This window comes from Eubalaena glacialis, chromosome 10 (assembly GCF_028564815.1).
Source record: "Eubalaena glacialis isolate mEubGla1 chromosome 10, mEubGla1.1.hap2.+ XY, whole genome shotgun sequence".
Taxonomy (NCBI): domain Eukaryota; kingdom Metazoa; phylum Chordata; class Mammalia; order Artiodactyla; family Balaenidae; genus Eubalaena; species Eubalaena glacialis.
Window position 1 is genome coordinate 82,759,281 of NC_083725.1, and position 17,761 is coordinate 82,777,041.

The 17,761-nt window shown below is 51.4% G+C and overlaps 1 protein-coding gene across 1 annotated transcript in view; it reads right to left on the reverse strand.

Moving 5' to 3' along the window:
* Nucleotides 1–17,761, reverse strand: part of USH1C (USH1 protein network component harmonin) — a 52,525-nt gene that overhangs the window by 15,760 nt on the left and 19,004 nt on the right. The window contains exons 9-15 of the mRNA XM_061201508.1: nt 17,177–17,261; nt 16,172–16,231; nt 15,955–16,011; nt 15,508–15,650; nt 14,383–14,448; nt 13,884–14,008; nt 10,702–10,775 (exon numbers count right to left, since the gene is read on the reverse strand). Coding sequence (XP_061057491.1) covers nt 10,702–10,775; nt 13,884–14,008; nt 14,383–14,448; nt 15,508–15,650; nt 15,955–16,011; nt 16,172–16,231; nt 17,177–17,261 — 610 coding nt within the window. The remainder of the gene's footprint in view (nt 1–10,701; nt 10,776–13,883; nt 14,009–14,382; nt 14,449–15,507; nt 15,651–15,954; nt 16,012–16,171; nt 16,232–17,176; nt 17,262–17,761) is intronic.

A 17,761-nucleotide genomic window follows, 5' to 3' on the forward strand; every position in this document is an offset into this window, starting at 1 on the left:
CTCCCCTCCCAGGGCCACACCCCACTTTCCTAGCCACAGTGAGGCGTGAGACAGGAAGTGGAGAAGGGAAGTGGATCTGCTTTGGCCAGTTCCCCATCTGAGGGTGATCCTCGACAGGCCTTAGGGGCGCAGGCCAGGGCAACTGGAATCACTGTAGGTTTTGGCAAAATGGCAAGTAGGTAGGAGTTTGGGCTTTGGAGTCTGAAAGACTGGAGTAAATTGTCAGTCCTGGCTCTGCCTTGGACAACCTACTTAACCTCTCTAAGCTCAGTTTCTTCAAGTGTTAAACGGGGCTAACAATAGGAACAATATTATTACTTCTAGATGGTGCTCTAAGCTGTTTGGTCAAGTGAGAAACAGGCATTTCTCTGGCTGTGGCAACATCCACTTATACCTATGTGGATTCACCTCTTGGCTAATGAGAAGGTGACGAGATGGCATCTGATGTGAGTTTGTATCCCACCTCACTCTAGAGGCAGTAGCAGCTAGGGGAGACAGTCCATGTCTGCTCCTCCGGAGATGCCCTGGAGGGGACCCAAGGGGCTTACCAGGACCTCGGATTTCACAGCTGGCCTGTAGATGAAGTTGGACTCCTGGTGGACCATGACAGGTTTGGAGATGGTGGACACGCCAGGGCCTCGTGGAGGCTGTGGGCTTGGGCAAAATGTCTACGGGGTTAGTTTAAAGAGAGACCCATGTGAGGTCATGGCCCGGGTGGCCCAGGCCAACCACGGCACTTTGACACACAGGCAAATTCACACCATGCACTGAGCCAGCCTGGTCCGTTCACCCTGCCAGATGTCCTACGGACAGGGACAAGAAGTCCACTGGCCACAGTGTGTCCTGAGGCCACAGAAACTACTGGGTGGTTCTGAGGAATCAGGGACTCGAGCCAGAGCCTGCTATGGGGGCGCCAGCGGGCACTGTCAGTCAGAGGATACTTTCAAGGCTCTCTCTCAGTGGCCACGGGTGCCATCCAGCTTCCTCTCTCCCAAAGGAGACCGTTGCAGTTCCCGGACTGTGCATGCAGCATCTGCTGTTTCTGGTGGGTGGGCACAGGGGTGGGGGTTTGGGAGGGAGGAGCAGTAAGCGCGGCATCCAGGAGAGCTGATGCAACACGTCTGCTTTGCTCTAACCCACTTGATCATCTTGGGCAAGACAAATCGGGTCACAGCCCTGCCCCAAACCCTTCATGGGTCCCCACTGACTACTAAACTCCTTGGCTCGACTCCCATGAGCTTCTCTACTTTCCTTGGCAGCCTCATCCCTCACTCCTCGCCCTTCTCACACTGCCTAACTTGAGCCTCCAAAATGCCCGGTTTTCTTGCCTTGAGGTTTTTTTTACCTGCCCAGGTGTTAGCTTGGGTATCACCACCTTTGGGGATCATTCCTTGAGCTTTTCCTCTCCACCCCCTCCCCTCAACACAGCACCTGTGCTTCCCTCATCTGCCCTGGTAGTGTGGGAGTTTCCTGCTTACTTGTCTGTCCTCCCACCAGACAGTCTCAGACAGGGACTGGGCTGCCTATTTTGTGGTGGTTCTCTGGTGCCCAGCACGGTGTCTGGCATATAGTAGGTGCTCACTAAACATGATACATGAGTAAACAAATGACTCAGTATTATGGTGGGTGCATGGGGCAGTGCCTGGGAGTACATGTGGCTCTGAAAACCTTCCCCTGGCAGGTGCCTGTGTGGCAGGCACAGGTGCCGACCTGACACAGGTGTTTGTTTCCACCACCTGAGACCTGCTGGTGGTGGGGCTGACTGTGCAGATGTGTGATGGTCCACATGTCCTACTGCAGCACTGATGACACTCGCCAGTAGCATGCAGGGAGGAGAAGGTTGGGCAGGGTCAGCGTTGCATGGACCAAAGTGCTGACGTGAGCAGGATGAAGCTAACCAAAACAGCTGACCCCTGGCCTCCACGTCAGGGACAACACTGGCTTTGATGTCACTTAAGAGATTTAGGGTCCGGTTCTTCAGAGGCTCCTTGTGTGGGGAGAGCTTTTAACCTTCTCTCTGCTCTGATCAGGAACTAACAGTGGGAACTTCGTGATGCCTGGAGAAATCCAAGAAAGTTGGACCCTGTTTTTGAATATTGACCCTGACTCAAAAGGTTGCAGTTTACCTCTGATCTCAAGTTTGCAGCTTCACCCAAATTGTCTTGTACCCTGATCTGTCACTGAGCATAGGTAATGTCTATTGAGCACCTCCTATGTGCCTGCCACTCTCCCAAGTATTAACTTAGAATGAATTCATGTATTAACTCATTTGATCCTCATAATAAGTAGGTGCCGTCAGTATTCCCATTTTACAGACAAGGATACCTAGGTTCAGATAGATGAAATAATGCATGCCCAAAGTCATCTAGCCAGTGACTGAGCCAGGATTCAAACCTGGGTAGTTCCTTCTTGTCATCATTATGTCCCCTGCACCTGCAATGCCCTTCTCCCATTCTCCATGTATCACCATCCCTCAAGGCTCAGCTCTACAGAGAATTAGAATGAATCCCTCCCACAGCACCTAGCCCATGCCAATTTTATAGCTGAATCCTGCCTGGTCAGCTGCTAATCCTTCAGACAGCAAAGTCCTGGAGAGCACAGGTGTGCCAATTGCCTCTGTGTCCGCTTCAGCACAGCTCCCCGCTCCCACACACAGAAGCACAAGGAAGGTGCTCAATTGATTACTGAGTCGAATTTGTTGAGGGAAAGCTGCTGCCCCTCTTGGTGGGGGCCACTCACAAGAAGGATGTGGTCCTCTTTGCCAGGCTAACTCAGCCCCTGCAAAATGCGCTGCCTGGGCTCTGGGGCAAGACATCCTTGGAACAGACAGACTTCTCTCTGTCAGAGCTCAGGACCCCACCGGGAGTCCCTCTGAGAGTGCCCTGCTGGCAGCTGCAGCCTCGTCAGCATCTGGCACTTTCTTCATTCCCACATCCCTTCCCCTAAGCGCTCCTGAATGCTCTGAGATGCTTATTCTGCACTTCATGCAGGAACTCAAATCCATGCAGGAAAGGTTAATAAAAACAACTGATCGGGTACTACTGACTACCCTCCCCCCAAACCCCCACTCTTAGCTGACATGAGCTGCTGTAGTTCTGACTGGAGTCTTAGCCTCACAGCTACTGGAGCAGAGAAATATTTTGTTTTTCCCTCCAAAGGATCAAAGCTCCATCTCTTCCTTGGGGATCGTCTCTTAGCCCTTGGGTTAAGAACAATTAATGAGAAATATGTCTTTTTGAGAAAGATCACTGTTCTCCCTGCTGACATCCAAGAAAAAGATCCCTAATCTTTTAGTAGTAAATTTGGAGTTTTCTAGGAACTATCCATTTTCATTTTTTCTGTAGCTGGAGGTTGGCCAGAAATTTATGGGCATTATGCTTCAAGCTAACGTAGTTGGTAAGTGCCATAGAAAATGGCACAGTAATGTCCTAATAACTGGACAGTGTTATCACCTCATTTACAGAGCCTAATACTGCTCCCCTGCTTCTCACTCCCCCTTTCCCCTGTTAAACAGAGAATTCATTTCCCATATTCAAGGCTTTCTGAGCTAACATCAAGAAACAACTGGCTGTCATATAAATAGAGCTCTGGCTCTTCATTAACACAGCCTTGCAAATACTACATTGAATGTTACCAGCCCATACTAGCCAGGCAGAGCAAAGAGAGAGCAATCAACACTGATACAATGTTGCTCATCCCAAGTATCACAGGCAATTCACCATACAATACAGCACTTCAAAATCAGCAGAAGCTACACACATGCAGGACAGCCACAACACGCAGTCTGGGGAGCTCGTTCTTGGAAAATGGGGTGGGGGATGCTTCTTCCCGTCTCCACTCACAGGAACAGAGGAGGACTTGGGAAACAGCAGCCCGGCCCACTCTTCCTGCTTCCCAGCATAGCATGCAGAACAGAGGTAGTACCTTTGCGGTGGGTGGGAAGCTCCGTTCAGGGACGGGAGAGTTGGCCGGCTTCCCACTGTGGTTCTTTGCCTCCCAGTCCTCTGCTGGATTGCCTGTCTCCCCAGCGCGGAAGGGGTGGTTGCCTAGTGCCTCTTCTAGTGCCGAGGGCAGCGGGCGGGTAGGAGTGAGATCTTGGGTAGGAATGGATGGTGGGGGAGGGATGGGAATGGGGGGTGGAGTGCGTTGCACCCAGGGTGAGGATGAGGCATTCAGGCGGCCCGATGAGGGAAGGACAGGGGGCGCGGGGACCTTGGGGGGTGGGTTGGAGGCTGGAGGGTGGGGCATCACAGGCAAGGCAGAAGCAGTCTTGGGGGGATAGTAGAACATGTCCAAGGGGATGTCATCCAGGTCAGTGGTGTGGAGGTGCAGCCCACCTGCGAAGCGTCTCAGGGGTGGGGCCAGGGGAGACACAGAAGGCGGGGGAGGCGGGGGCCCTGTGGTCATCTGGGGGGTTGCAAGGAAGTTCCGTAACTGCTTAGTGCCCCACTTCACAATACATCGAGTATAATGCTCATCTATTTATTTCTCTTGCTGCTGAAGACCCACCACCCTCAAACCAGAACCACGGGGGTGTCACTTCTCTGCCACCTGGGTGCCCAGCTGATCCCATACGAGGTGGCCAGTAGGGAGTGCCCAAATGCAGGAGGAGCCCCAAGTTATGTGGGTGGTAAGAAGGCGACCATATAATCCATTAGATGACCAATTAGATGACCAATAGTCATCTCAACTGGAACACACTTGACAGTGAAAAGGACATCTGAGTAATTATGCCAGGACAACAGGCCTAACTGGGATCATCTCAGATGAGCTGGGACTTAGTGGCCACTCTGGAGATAATCCCAGAAATACAGATATGCCCCCCTCCTCAAGAGAGGAAGGGGGAGTGGGCTGGTCGGCGGCCCTGGACAGTGAAGCTTGCCAGTGGCCATCTTGCCTGCCGCTGTCCCCAGGGTGGGTGGTCCTGAAGGCAGCAGGAGGGTCTATGTGGAAAGAAGGGCTCTGTTACCTCTGAAATCTCAGTATCAGCAGAGGAAATCTGCTCAAGGCGCGTCTGACAGAGCCTTTCCACCCAATACTGAATCTTTTCTGATTCCTCAAGGTCTTCCCGCTCTGTCTCCGACACCTGGGACCCAAGGCCGGCGCAAAATGGAGAGGACAGAGGGCACACGTGAGTCACATGTGGGCGGCACACTCAAATCAGTAGAACAGAAGCACTTCTTAAAAAAACCCAGAGTACTGTTGGGTGTGTCAATTACCTAGAAGAAGCCCCGGGCTTGTTCCACCTGGCCCCAGAGGAGGTGGAAATAAGGGCGAGGGGGTGTTAGGGTGTTGGGCTAGCTAACGGCAGGTGCAGGCAAAATCTGAGAAGGGGCTCGTGCATTGCGTGGGATTAGCTGGCCCCCAGGATCCCCACCAACCCTGAGTCTCTTATGATTCTCCAAGTATGGTCCTTTTATAGGCTCTCAGCACCTTCCAAGAGTTCAACTGTACTCTTTTTCATCCCCCCTCCAGGCCGCCTTGTCCTCAGAAGCACAAGCACAATTTTATCTTTAATTTTTTAGCTAATTTGCTCCTAATGAGAGATCTAATGCACTTCACATTTTCCAGGACTTCTCTGGATTTGTAATCTAATCAGTTTGGCATTCTGATTCATGGAAGCATTAAAGAGAAGCGAAACCAGTAATATCTCCAACAGCTAGGGAGTTACCTAGGAGATAGGAATTACTTATGCTGGAAGACTACTTTTGACATGTCTTGAAGGGGACAGCCTTAGATATATTCCTGGGTTGAAGAGGTCTAGCCTCAGACACATTTCATGTTGATGGGAGCAGCCTCAAACTCATAGCCTGATTAATTGGGGGATAACCTCAAGACACCCCACCTGCCTAAAGGGGTTAGCTTCAGACCCATACCCTCAGACACAAGGCAGATTGGGGAAAACGGGTCTTGGATTCATAACCTGGGTTTGGGAGGGGGGTGTCAAACTGACCCAGATCTAATGACAGGTGGGTAGAAGGCTAACTTCAGATCTACAGCTGAACAGAGGGTTAGCCTCCGACTCAAACCCTGAGCAGGGAGGGCAGCCTCACAGCCACACGGAGGGTGGAGCGGCCTAGCCTTGGGCTCATACTCTGGTTGGGGGTGGTGGGAGTAGAGGACAGACTCAAATCTCTAGCCACATGTGTAGAGGCTAACCTGAGACCTACAATCTGGGCAGAGAGGCCAGCCCCTGAGCAAGGGGGCCTGTCTCGATCCCAAACATACACTAAGCCAGAGGCTAGTCTCAGATGACTCTGGGTAGGTAGGAAGATGTCACTCTCCAGCCTGGGGAGGGGGCCAGGCTCACTCCATCCTTGGACTGCATTTGGGAAGAGCAACTCCATCTGGTTCCCTGAGAGCGCGGTGGGGACCAACCAAACTGTCCCAGGGATGCTCACCTGGCCTGGGAGCAGGACACATACCTCCTGGGCCAGCCGGTTGATCTTCAGTTGCTTTTCCTTCTCTAGCATTTCCTCTTTCTCTTTGTAAAGCTTTTGCTCAAATTCCAGTTCCTTCTTATTCTTTCTCAACTCCTGAAGGCTATCATACTTGGCTTTCTTCTTATCCTTTCCTTTCTGAGCAGATGTGGCATTGTTTATATGACAAGGGTTACAAGGTAGTGTTGACACTGGCACAGCACAGCAAACAGGGCATTCAGTCTTCAGACAACAGCAGGCAACCAACCCACGGTGAGCCCCTCTCCTAGCTCTGCCCCACCACACTGGGCATTGGACTTAAGGTTTAGGACAGGCAGGACGCTTCTACCCATCACAGAGTGAGACACATTTCCCTGTGCCAGCCAGAAGAACTGGCTTACTAGTTCACTAACAAGCTGTGTGACCTTGGTTAAGTTCCTTAACCTCTCTGGGCCTGGTTTATCTCATCTCCAAAATGGGGGAAATACCTACCCCACAGGTTTGCCATTCAGAGCCAATGAAATAACATCTATGAAAGAGCTTCGTGAGCTTCAAAGTGCTGTATTTTAAAAAGCATTGTATTTACTTCTTAGTATCTGGGCATATGCCTTCTCCAACAACTGGATGTTCAGACACCACAGGTGCATCCTGGTAGATTCTAGAGAAAATCTGGGAGAGATCTCCTGTCCTGAGCTAGAGGAGAAGGGTGTCAGCCTCCGACCTGGGAGCCCAGAGCCAGGGACATCAGATTTTGTCCTGATGCTTAAACTCCAGACCACTTCATCCTGGAGAGTCCAAATCCACTGTTCCCTCTGAACTAGGCTCCTGAACTGAGGACTAGACAGAATTTACAGGACTGGGAGATGGTGGGCAGGAGAAGGTAGGGAGGATGGCCTAACTGCTCTTCACTGGCCATCAGGGTTGAAGAGGACTGGGGGAGGGAGATGCAGGGCAAACAGACTTCTTTTTCCTGTTTGAATTAGACCACAACGTCTGCTTTCCTGGTTGCTTCTCCCATGGGCTTGCAGGGAAGCCAAGGAGTAAGGAATGAAGAGAATTAAGATTTATGGACTGCCTATGTGCCAAGGGATTGAAAGTTGATTATCTCATAAGTAGGTATTATCCCCCTTCTGATGAAAGAGCCGAGGTTCAGAGAGGCGAAGTCCCTTGCTGGACGTCAAACATCTAGTAAGTGGTGGTGCCAGAGTTTGGACCTGAGTTTCCCCACGGTGCTCTGATGAGCTGGGGGCAATGGAGCATGGCAGGAGGGAGCGTCAGACCCCATCACACAGCATGGAGGACAGGGGCCAGCAGAGAGAGTCAACACTCTGGGGAAGGAGGAAGCCTGCACGTTCATTGAGCTCACCCCCAAACCCACAAGCCTTCCTGGGGCCTGCTCTCAGAATTCCTGAATCATCCCAGCATCCAAGGCCAGGAAGGAGGAATTGAGTTTCCCAGCAATGGACACACAACTTTGTCCACAGCTGGAGGGGCATGATGGGTCATTATGGACATGTGACCGAGTCATTCTGCCTCCCCTCCTAAAGACTACCCCCACCTCTGTGCGCAGGTGCTTTGGAGATGGTCCCCCATCTAGGATATGGGGACTCACCCCCGGGGCAGTCTGTGAGCCACTTGAGAAAATGGTTTTCACTACTTCAGAGTTCTGCTTGATTCCTTCCTACCCTGTTCACTAGACTCTCAGCTCAGTTGATAGATGAATCCCTGCTATCATATTATCAATTCAGACAATTCCCCAAGAGGAGCCAGAAACATTCTACCCAATGGCAGCTTGCTAGACTAAGGGCATGGCCTCTCACAGGGACCATCATAATACGCATGGCCATTCTACTGGTTTAAAAAAAACCACCAGTGTTAAGATTTTAGAGCTAGGGCTCCTGGGTGGGGCAGGCAGATATGACAGTTTCTGTCCCATCTCCAAGAAAAGAGCACCTGCTTACTGATGCAGAAAGTCAAGCTGGCCCATAGCATTGCCTACTGATCGCACACTAGCCTTCTCCATACATGTTACTTAGCTGTGTGTGAATCTGCCTGCGCTGCCAGATGGCGGGCTCCTACAAGTAGGGTTGGTCTGCGTGATTTACTCAGGCAGTCCTGGGGAAAGGATTCAGTCAGAAACATGAATCCTTCAGGCGCTGGAATAGACTTTGTGAGGTCACAGGCCTGGGCGCCTTGAGACCCAGAGGGCTCAAGAAGACACTGAATAGTTATCTTTTCAAATAAGGGGAATTTTGTGCATTGCTGATCACGGCCATAGAGGGCCACTTGTATTACCTGGGGACTTCGTTCCAGCTACTGGGAGACAAAGCACCTCACATGACGCTAGAAAAAATGTCAATGGATTTTCAGAGCCAGCATGAGGGACAGGATTCTGTTGTCCTTTAGCTGTCAGTTAAATTCATGGCAAATATTCCTTCTGGTCCAGACTGAGAGGAGAGGCAGATGGGGTGGATGTGCTCTTGCTTCTACCTAGATGCAATTTTTCTCTCTTTTGGAAATGAAATGAAAACCAAAATACCAGCTATTTCTGGAATGACTGGACTAAAGAATAGAGGAAAATAAGCTTTTCTCTTCACCAACAGCGATTTTCAAGTGACATGATTTCTGATGGGAGGTGTGTGTGGAGGAGATGCTAGTTCTTTTACATTTATTTAGTTATTAGTGCCTGGAAAAGAATTTACCTGTACATCTCCTTTTATTATTTTTTCAAATAAAATCCTCTGTGTGTGTGTGTGCACACGTGCGTGTCTCATAACCTGCACCCAACTTGATTTTTCACTCTGTCTGACCTTGGCTTCTGGTCTTGGCCTCTGGTTCTACTTGACAGAGAAACAAAGCAGAAGTTTCCTGCCATGGCTCTGCCCTGTCCTGTGCCCAGTGGGGCTGGTGCCGACCCAGCAGCGCCTGATGGTCCCTGGGCAGGTCTCAGCCCGTGAATACCTCCCCCACGATGCCGCTGTGACAGCGCCCTGCCATCTGACATCAGTCTGACAGAGAGGCACAGACAGGGTTAGCCCCCCCAGTGAACAGGCGGGCACACTGTTGAGAGGCGACAGGAGAAGAAACAATGTTTGGAAAAGGTCAAAACCAACGGCAAACTCAGCAGCAAATAGCACTCAGTCCTGGCCTACCTTCCGGACGGTTGGGAATTTGCCATCGTAGCGATAAAACCATCCAAAGGCTATAAGAACACAGAGAACAAAGCGATGAGATGCAGTTCAGCTCAGCCAGAGCATCCATGGGCAGCAGCCAGGAGGAGTTGGGTTCCCAAGGAACTCGTGGCTTTGTGAGATGAAGAGCAGCCTTGGCAAATTCAACAGCAGAACCGCACCCTCTGTCTGACTCTCCACTTACCTGGCCTCACCTGCGTTGTAAAGCAGGCCCAAGACCACCTGAGAAAGGGCCACTTGTCAGATGTCTCCCCCAGGACACTGGCTTCAGAAGTCAGTGCCAGAAAGTCAAAGAGAAAGCCCCTTGTAGAAGGATGAGCTTTTCCCCATCACAGCCACAGTCTGCAAACACAAAGCCCCATTGAACAAGGCCTCTCCTGACTGGCGTCAGGTTCCTCCATCCAAGAAACAACCTGAAACAAAAGGGAGCCTGGGTCTCTGCCTAGAACGACTGTCAGACAGAACAAAACTGTCTTGTCTCACAGAGCAGGCCACGTCCTCTGCTTTCAACGTCGAAAGAGAAGGCCCTGGCAGGGTCAGCTCAGGGAAGGACGCTCAGGCAGCAGTGGGCAGATCTGCCCCCAGAAAAGCATTTCTCCACCCAGGCCAGATCACCAGCCCCATGCCTTCCCCAGGCAACAGCATGACGGATGGGCTAATACCTCAAGGCTGAAGCTCCCTGGCCAGAAGTGATGGCTTAAATACCCACCCTTGACCAGCCTGAGCTCTGGAACAAGATCTAGAAAGCCCCCTGCTAGACCCGGCACTACCCTCTTAGTTGCTGGATGTTGGGGAGGTCTAGGGAGTCTTGGGGGAGAGGCCAGAGCAGCAGAGGAAGAACTTAGGCTTGGGTAGTATTAAATATTTGAACCAGCAGTTCCAGCTGACATTTCCAGCCTGGCCGTGAGTCTTGTCCTTAAGGTATTGTATGCAGTGCTTGGACCAAGCCGGGGCTTGGAGGAGCTTCCCGGACTCCAGGAGTCCCTACCACATATCGGCCCCTCAGAGCTGGGTGTCTGCAGGGCTGGCAGGAGGAGGCGGGCAGGGAAAACAGAGCAGCAAGGCCAAGGAGCGAAGCGGGGGCCGCAAACCTGCTCTCCCTGCTTTTCCGTGCCTCCGTCCAGGTCATCTGCCGGGTCAAACTCGGGGTCCACTCCCAGATCATCTACCCGGGAAAAGAGGAGGAAGCTGGTGAACCAAGAAGGACTTGGGAGATCAAGAGGCCAGAGGTGCTTGGGGGTGCCTGGGGGCCTGTGACCAGCTTACTCCATGGGAGAGCTGGGAGGTCAGGGGCAAGAACAGGGCTCAGGAACTCAGAGCAAAGGTTTCTTGCTCTGGGATGGTGCATGCAGTGCTTTCAACCTTGGTAGTTCTCATTTCTCCATCTGTAAAATGGGCTCACAACAGGGGCCTCTGATCTGACAGCAGCATGAGAACCATTTTGCAGGGTGTTTGGTTGAAACAGGAGGTGCAGTACTGATGACAGGAACATCTGAGTATTATACACGTTTGATGCCAAGGGCTTGCAATGGGAAATAGATCCTCCTAGCTTCTTCTCATCACCCTTGGAGCTCTGGGTCCCCAGGGGATGTCAGAACTGTGTGTGTGGGCAGCAGATGGAAGTTTGGGATCCTGAGGAGGTGAGGAGATCCCAAGGGGTAAAAGGCGCACGTGTGCTTAGAAAGATGAATTCTGACCTAATGTGGAGAATAGCAAACTGTCCTTTCCAGTGATGTCTAACCTGGACTCTGGCCTCCCTGGGGCCCTGGAAAGTAGTGTTTGAGTCTCCTACGAGCTGCTTATTAATATTTCAAAATATTAATTAGAAAAGCTGGCCTATTCACCTATGAAAAGGCTGTACGTAAGTTCCTTTGCTTTTGGCTCAGTTTATATTTACTCAACAATGGAACACTGATGCTTTCTTGCTAACAAGAGGGACTACTTAATAAAACAGTGAATACAAATGATTACTTAATAGTGTGGTAGGAAAAAACTCAACTTCCAAACCATGGGGTCTAATGGGATTGGGGGCTAATAGATGGGGTCCTTGATGAGAAGGCTGGAAAGCTCTTATTTAAACTTCTTATCTTTCAAGCCTCCTTCCAGCTCTGGGAACCTTAATTACCCCTCTGCCCCCCTTTGCTTTTGCTAAGGAAAGCTATTCTGGGGCCTCTGTGACTGTACGTCCTGGCTTTGAGGGCTCAGTGCAATGTTGGGGTTCTGCTAGGTCGGTCATGGGTAGGCAGGCGGAGCCCCTGGGAAGCGGGTGGGGAGGGGAGCAGTCAGTCCCACCCTGATCATTAGGATGAGTGGCTTCATTTTCCAGGCAAGAGATGCTTCACACTCTTTCCTGTCTGTTCAAAAATGCTGGCTCCACACAGGCACAGACACCTGAGTCGGGTAGAACCTGTCAGCTGACTGGACCCCCAAATGGAAGAGTGGTCAGGGAGGGGCTGGCTGCAGCCTGGTCCTGTCGGCCCTAAACGGCAGAGCCCATTCCAACCTCCCAGGAACGGGGATAAGGTGGGAATTGAGCTGGCTCAGAGGCATTCCTGCACTTCCTGACTAATCTCCAAAGTAAAATTAAACTGCCGACGCAAATGGAAATGGATGGAGGTGGCCTGGCTGCCTCAGCTCAGGCCGGCAGAGCCTGGTCCTCAATCACTTGCTTCCTCCTGTTCCCTTAGAAAACATTTATATCCCGAGCAAAGGGAAAGTTTTCGCTCCTTTTATTCAAGAAGCTTGATTTGGTCTAAAAGCACTGAATAAATAGCTAGAGAACGGGTTTTTATTTTTTACAGTTCCTGAGAGGGTGTGTTTGCTTTGAAGCCAAGACCCAATTTCTAGGAAGGTACTAAATTGACTAGGATTACTTTCATGAGTAGCAATTAAAATCGATTTCTCTCCTTTGGAAGCTCCTACTTCACTCCAAAGAGCAAATTAGCTACCTGTCTAAAGCACAGATTATTCGCCGGGAATTTAGCTCTGGCCACATCCTCAACTCATACCGAATGTCATGGGGGCAGCTGATGAGAGAGTGCTTTGTCCTTGGGAGAGGACCCGAGGTGACACTGCCCCGGTGCCAGCAAGAAATATGCTGGGAGATGTTTGCCCTGCACCAGGGAGGGGTGACATGGAACCATCCAGATGCCCTGCGCCTCTTGTTGACCCAAGTGGTCTGGGTTGGCAAGTTGATGTCCCTCTAGGGCTCGAGTATGATTCAAAGTTGGGGCCAAAGCTGTCCGGACCCAATCACAGGATCCCAAATGGCTGCTGCACAGGGGAAGTGGGGGAACCTTGGTTCTTGGGTGCAGATTTGCCTCATATCTGGAGGGTCCCAGGTCGGCTGAGCACAGTCAGCTGGAGCAGAATCTGCCTTGTGTCAAGTACAAATCAAAACAGCTGTAAAGTCAGAGTAAAGGCCCAACCAGGCATCCTGGACCTGTGATTGTCACGGGCCCCAAGCTGCCTGGCTCCTGGCTCCCCACCACTACCCCACTGAAGAAGCACTGAGACTGAGCCCCCCACTCTGCCCTGGTGGTGTGAGTTGCCCCTTGAAGAGACATGACATCCTGGGAGTTGGCGTGGAGAGCAGCTGGACGGGGGAGCAGGTGGTGGGGGCCTGGACTGCAAGTGGACGTGGGAACGCAGGACAGAGGAAGAAAGGAGATGGGAAGGGCAGAGGTTGCTGAGGCCCAAGATTGGCCGCAGTTCGGTGCCTGGGAGGGTCACACAGTTCTCTCCCCGACTCCATCCTCGGAGTGGCGTGACTGCAGTCCACACACAGGGATGCAGGTGGTAGGGGCACTTCGGTAAGCTCCTCCCACAGTTGCTCATCAGTCTTGGACCACCAGAGTCCTTCTCTCACTTGAGCCCCTTCCCCTCTTTCTTGCTGCTGTTTTACCCCAGCCCCAATTCAGAACCGGGCAAGAGGAGGACACAACACCTGACATACTAGGATGATAATCGCATCAGCAGTTTGCTTTTGCCACAGCTCTCCAGCCCCTCTTCAGAAGTCCAAGGGCACATGCCTGAGTCTGTGTCATGGGGGACAGCCTGGCAGCAGGCCCCCAGGACAAGGAGGGCAGGCAGATCCCACCCATCCCAATGCCCTGGCAGACAGCACCTGGCACTTGGCTGCCCCTCCATGAAGACAGAGCCATGGCCTATTCACCTGGGCAGGTGGTGGTGAGTGGAGGGAGACCTCTATCTTTGTCTAGACACCCCCAGGCCCCAGAAGGAAGCCCCCTCCCCCCCGGCACATGATACATACACTTTGGCTTGCGAAGGGGTACTGGGTGCACCTCGGCGGTGATGGTTTTAGGCGACAGGAGCTGTTCCTTTGAGCCCCAGTCTTCTTCCCACTGCTTCTTAAACTTCTCTTCCTCCTCCACGATCCTGAAATAAGACCCCCCACGCCTGTGACTGGAGTCAGAACCTTCGCAGGCCTGCCTTCTGCCTATTGGGGAATGCCAACCAGCCTGGGGAGAAGCCACGTGGTTCTAGCTGTGACGAAAACGAGTCCCTGGTACTTGTATTCTAAATCAGGTGTGAATGCCACCCTGGCAGTTACAAGACTGTGTTCCAGTTACCCTAATATGATGGGTTTTACTAGGATTATGGAATGACTACAAATAAAGGACGGTCCACCAGGGGACAAGAGGGCCAGGTAAATTGGGCCTGGAGGTGGCCTCTGGGGCCGCACTCCTGCGAGTACACTCACGTCCACGCACAGACATGTGTGTGCAGACACATGGGGCCAAGGCACTCACTGTTCCATCTCCTTCCGGTATCTCTCATTTTCCTCTGCTGCCTTCTGGGCAATTTCCTTTTTCCTTCTGAAACACAAATGCAAGTTGGCATGTTGGAGTCTATGTAAGCGAAGTTAACTCTTCCTTGCAGCTAATCTCTGATTTGAGAAAAGTTTTAAATATTTCTTCCAGGCTCCTTTCCAAGGATGCCTGGACCAAATTTGGATGCTGGGAAAGAGGGTCCAAAAAAGTCTGGATCCTGTGCTCTTGTGTGGTTTTGTCTGGCACTGCTGAGCAGAGATTCTGCACTGCAGGAGACTGGAGGCAGTTCAGTGCAGGCCACATGCCATGCAGCCACCTCTAAACACCAGCATAAAGTGACTGACTGAGTGAGGTCCTCCCAGAGGAGGGCCCCAGACCCCAGGGGCAAAGCCGGGGCTGCTAAGCAAGGCCAGGGTAATGGGCAGAGGTACCACCCAGGGTGGTTCTTCAGGCAAATTCTGTGATGCGAGAGATGGAAAGATCCTGTCCACTTTCCTTTCCCAAATTCTTATTACGCTCATAGAATGTATCTGGATTGGGATTTTGACAATAGTTTTTGACTTATGAATTCTCTCAGTCATCATCCCAGCCACTCTGGGGTTGGTGGGGGGTAGTTCTTATTACCATAGATGGGGCGGCCAAACTGCCCGGGTATGAATTCCACAGCTTAGCCGTGTCTGACTTTGTACACAAGTGGTGTAACCTCTCTGAGTCTCAGTCCCCTCACCTATAAAATGGGTTAATACCATCTATCTCCCAGGGCTCTTATGGGAATTCAGTTGAGGAATATAAACAAGGCCCTAATACAATGCCAGCCACGTGGTTGGTACTTGACAAATGTTAGTTATTGCTGGTAGCATCCTCATTTTCCATATTCCTGGGTCTTGGAAATCAAGGGCTTTCCTTGGCAAGGAGGGAGGAGCCTCGTGGTCTGGAGGCAGGGGATGCTTCCACTGAGCATCACTGAACCCATCTGGTCTGAAGACAGGCCTCGGGGGAGAGAATAAAGTCAGCTCAGGATGCAGTGGGCAGGAAGAAAGGCGGGTGGGATGGTACAGTGGTCTGGGGGGGGAAAGCAGGGGCATCCTGGCTGGCCACACTCACTGCCGCTCCATCTCCTGCTGCTCCTGGAGGATCTTGTTGGATTCCATCGCCAGCCGCTTCTGCATCAGAAGCTCCTGTCGCTGCAGCTCGCGCTGCCGGACCTCTGCCAGCCGCTCCCGGTCTGTCATGAACAGCTCCCGGCCCTCATGGGGAGAAAAGGGGCGGCTTGCTCAGTCCCCTGGCAACCTAGGAGTCCACTGCCAGAGTTTGAGGGCCAAGATTTGGGTTGCCTTCTCATCTCCGTGGCCCCCCATGTCAGGCATTGTGGCTCCTGCTCTGTCTGACCCAAGCTTCTGGCTGGGCAGAAATCCTCCCCAGCTGCTATCAGAGCTTCAGAGAAGGAGACCCCTTGGCCTTTCCCAGGAGTGTGTGGCAGAGATCAGGGGTCTGAGCAGCTGGGCTGCAGGTCAGGGGTCATGGGACCCCACCAGCTCGTTCTGGACTTACAGCTCCAGCTACGATGGAGATGGTCAGGCTGCGGCTACTCTTCAGCACGTTCACGGCCTGTGGGGACAGGCAGATAGTCATCTGAGACCTGACAGATCAGAGTAGTTGAGGCCTCTGGAGAGCACAGAAGGTTTCAGACACTATGGCAAGGGGGAGGTAGGTGAGAAGAGGATAGCAGAGAGGATCGCAGCCAGAAGGTGAAAAACCCACATCTCACCTCCTTGTGGTCCAGGTTGGAGAAGTCGATGCCATTGACTTCGACAATCTGGTCCCCTGTCTGGTGGAGAAATGCAGAGGGATCAGCATGTTTGTATTATCTGTACACTCAGTCTGTTGGAAGAGCTCCCCCTGGAGGCCAGCATCAGACGCTGGGTCTTCAAGTAGCTGTACCTCAACTCTTCTGAAAGAGGAGAGTTCCAATGGGGTCCTCCCATGGCTCCTCCACCCCATATCTCTTTTATCAGTTGTCAAATATTACACCTTTAGAAGTTCATTACTTTGCCTGAATTTATGATATTTGCTTTAAAAACTCAGTTTGTAGACATAGGAGCCTTTAAGCTTCTCATATAGTAGATTCTGTGTGGAGTCATAATAATAATTAGTATACTAGCTAACATTAATCGATCCCTTAGTATGTACCAGACACAGTTCTAAGCATATGTATTAATACATTTAATCTACACAATGACCCCAGAAGGAAGGCTAGTACTCCCATTTTACAGGATAGGAAACTGAAGCACAGAAAGAGGAAATAACTTGTCCAAAGAAGAGGTTAAGAGTTCTAGCTCTGGAATCAGACCACCTAGGTTTGAATCCCAGCCCTGCCATACTAGGTACATGATCTTGGAAGGATCTTTCTCTGGCTCTCAGTTTCCTCATCTGTAAAATGAGGCTAACGATAGTACCTAATTTTCAGAGTTCTCATACATTTTAAAGGGCTTAGAACAATGTCCAATCGAGTTAACGCTCAATGAATGTCAATTCTGATTATTATTACTATATCCCAAGCTCAGGACCAAAGGCTCTCAGAGCTGGAGAAGGGCTGTAGAAAGGCTCAAATGTCACCCCCGTGAAGCCTTCCCTTTGGGGGTTAGTAGGAATCATCAGCCAGTGAGTGTTGAGAGAGGGCTGTGTGGGAAAGCACGTGCTCCATCCCTGTGTGATCACAGTCTGACCCTGCACCCCACAGGGGCCCCACTGGGGCAGGCCCAGGGTCACTCACCTCCAACCCCACCTCAGCAGACAGGGAGCCAGGCTTCACGTGGCTGATGAAGATGCCGGGTTTCTGGATGGGGCCGCTGGAAATGCTGTGGGAGAGACGGGAGATCAGGTGAGCCTCTGCTCTTCAGTGCTTGCTCATTTCCAATGACCAGCCCCCCCATGCCTGTGTGTCCAGGTCACGCATGAGCTCAGTACCCAAGCCCTCTGTCATCTACCTGTTCAGCCTCATTTCCCTGTGGCAATAACCACAGAAAGCTACTTCTAATTCCCCCTACCCAACCTCTCATCCAACATATTGCATATGTTGTTTCTTCTCTCTTTCTAGCATTTTCCTATGCATTCCTCAACACTTAAATGTTATCTCCTCTACAAGGTTTTAACCAAACTCCTTATTCTATCCCCTGACTAAGCTGGTTGCTCCCTTCCCAGTGCTCCTAAAACAACTAAAGCAAGGATGGCACTTGTACTGTTTGTTAATCTCCCCTCCCAGATCTGTGGTTGATATCACTAATCAATCACAACACTCTTTTCCACCTATGCCTAGATACAACATTAAAGTTCTTTTCAAAATAGTACTCCAGGGCGG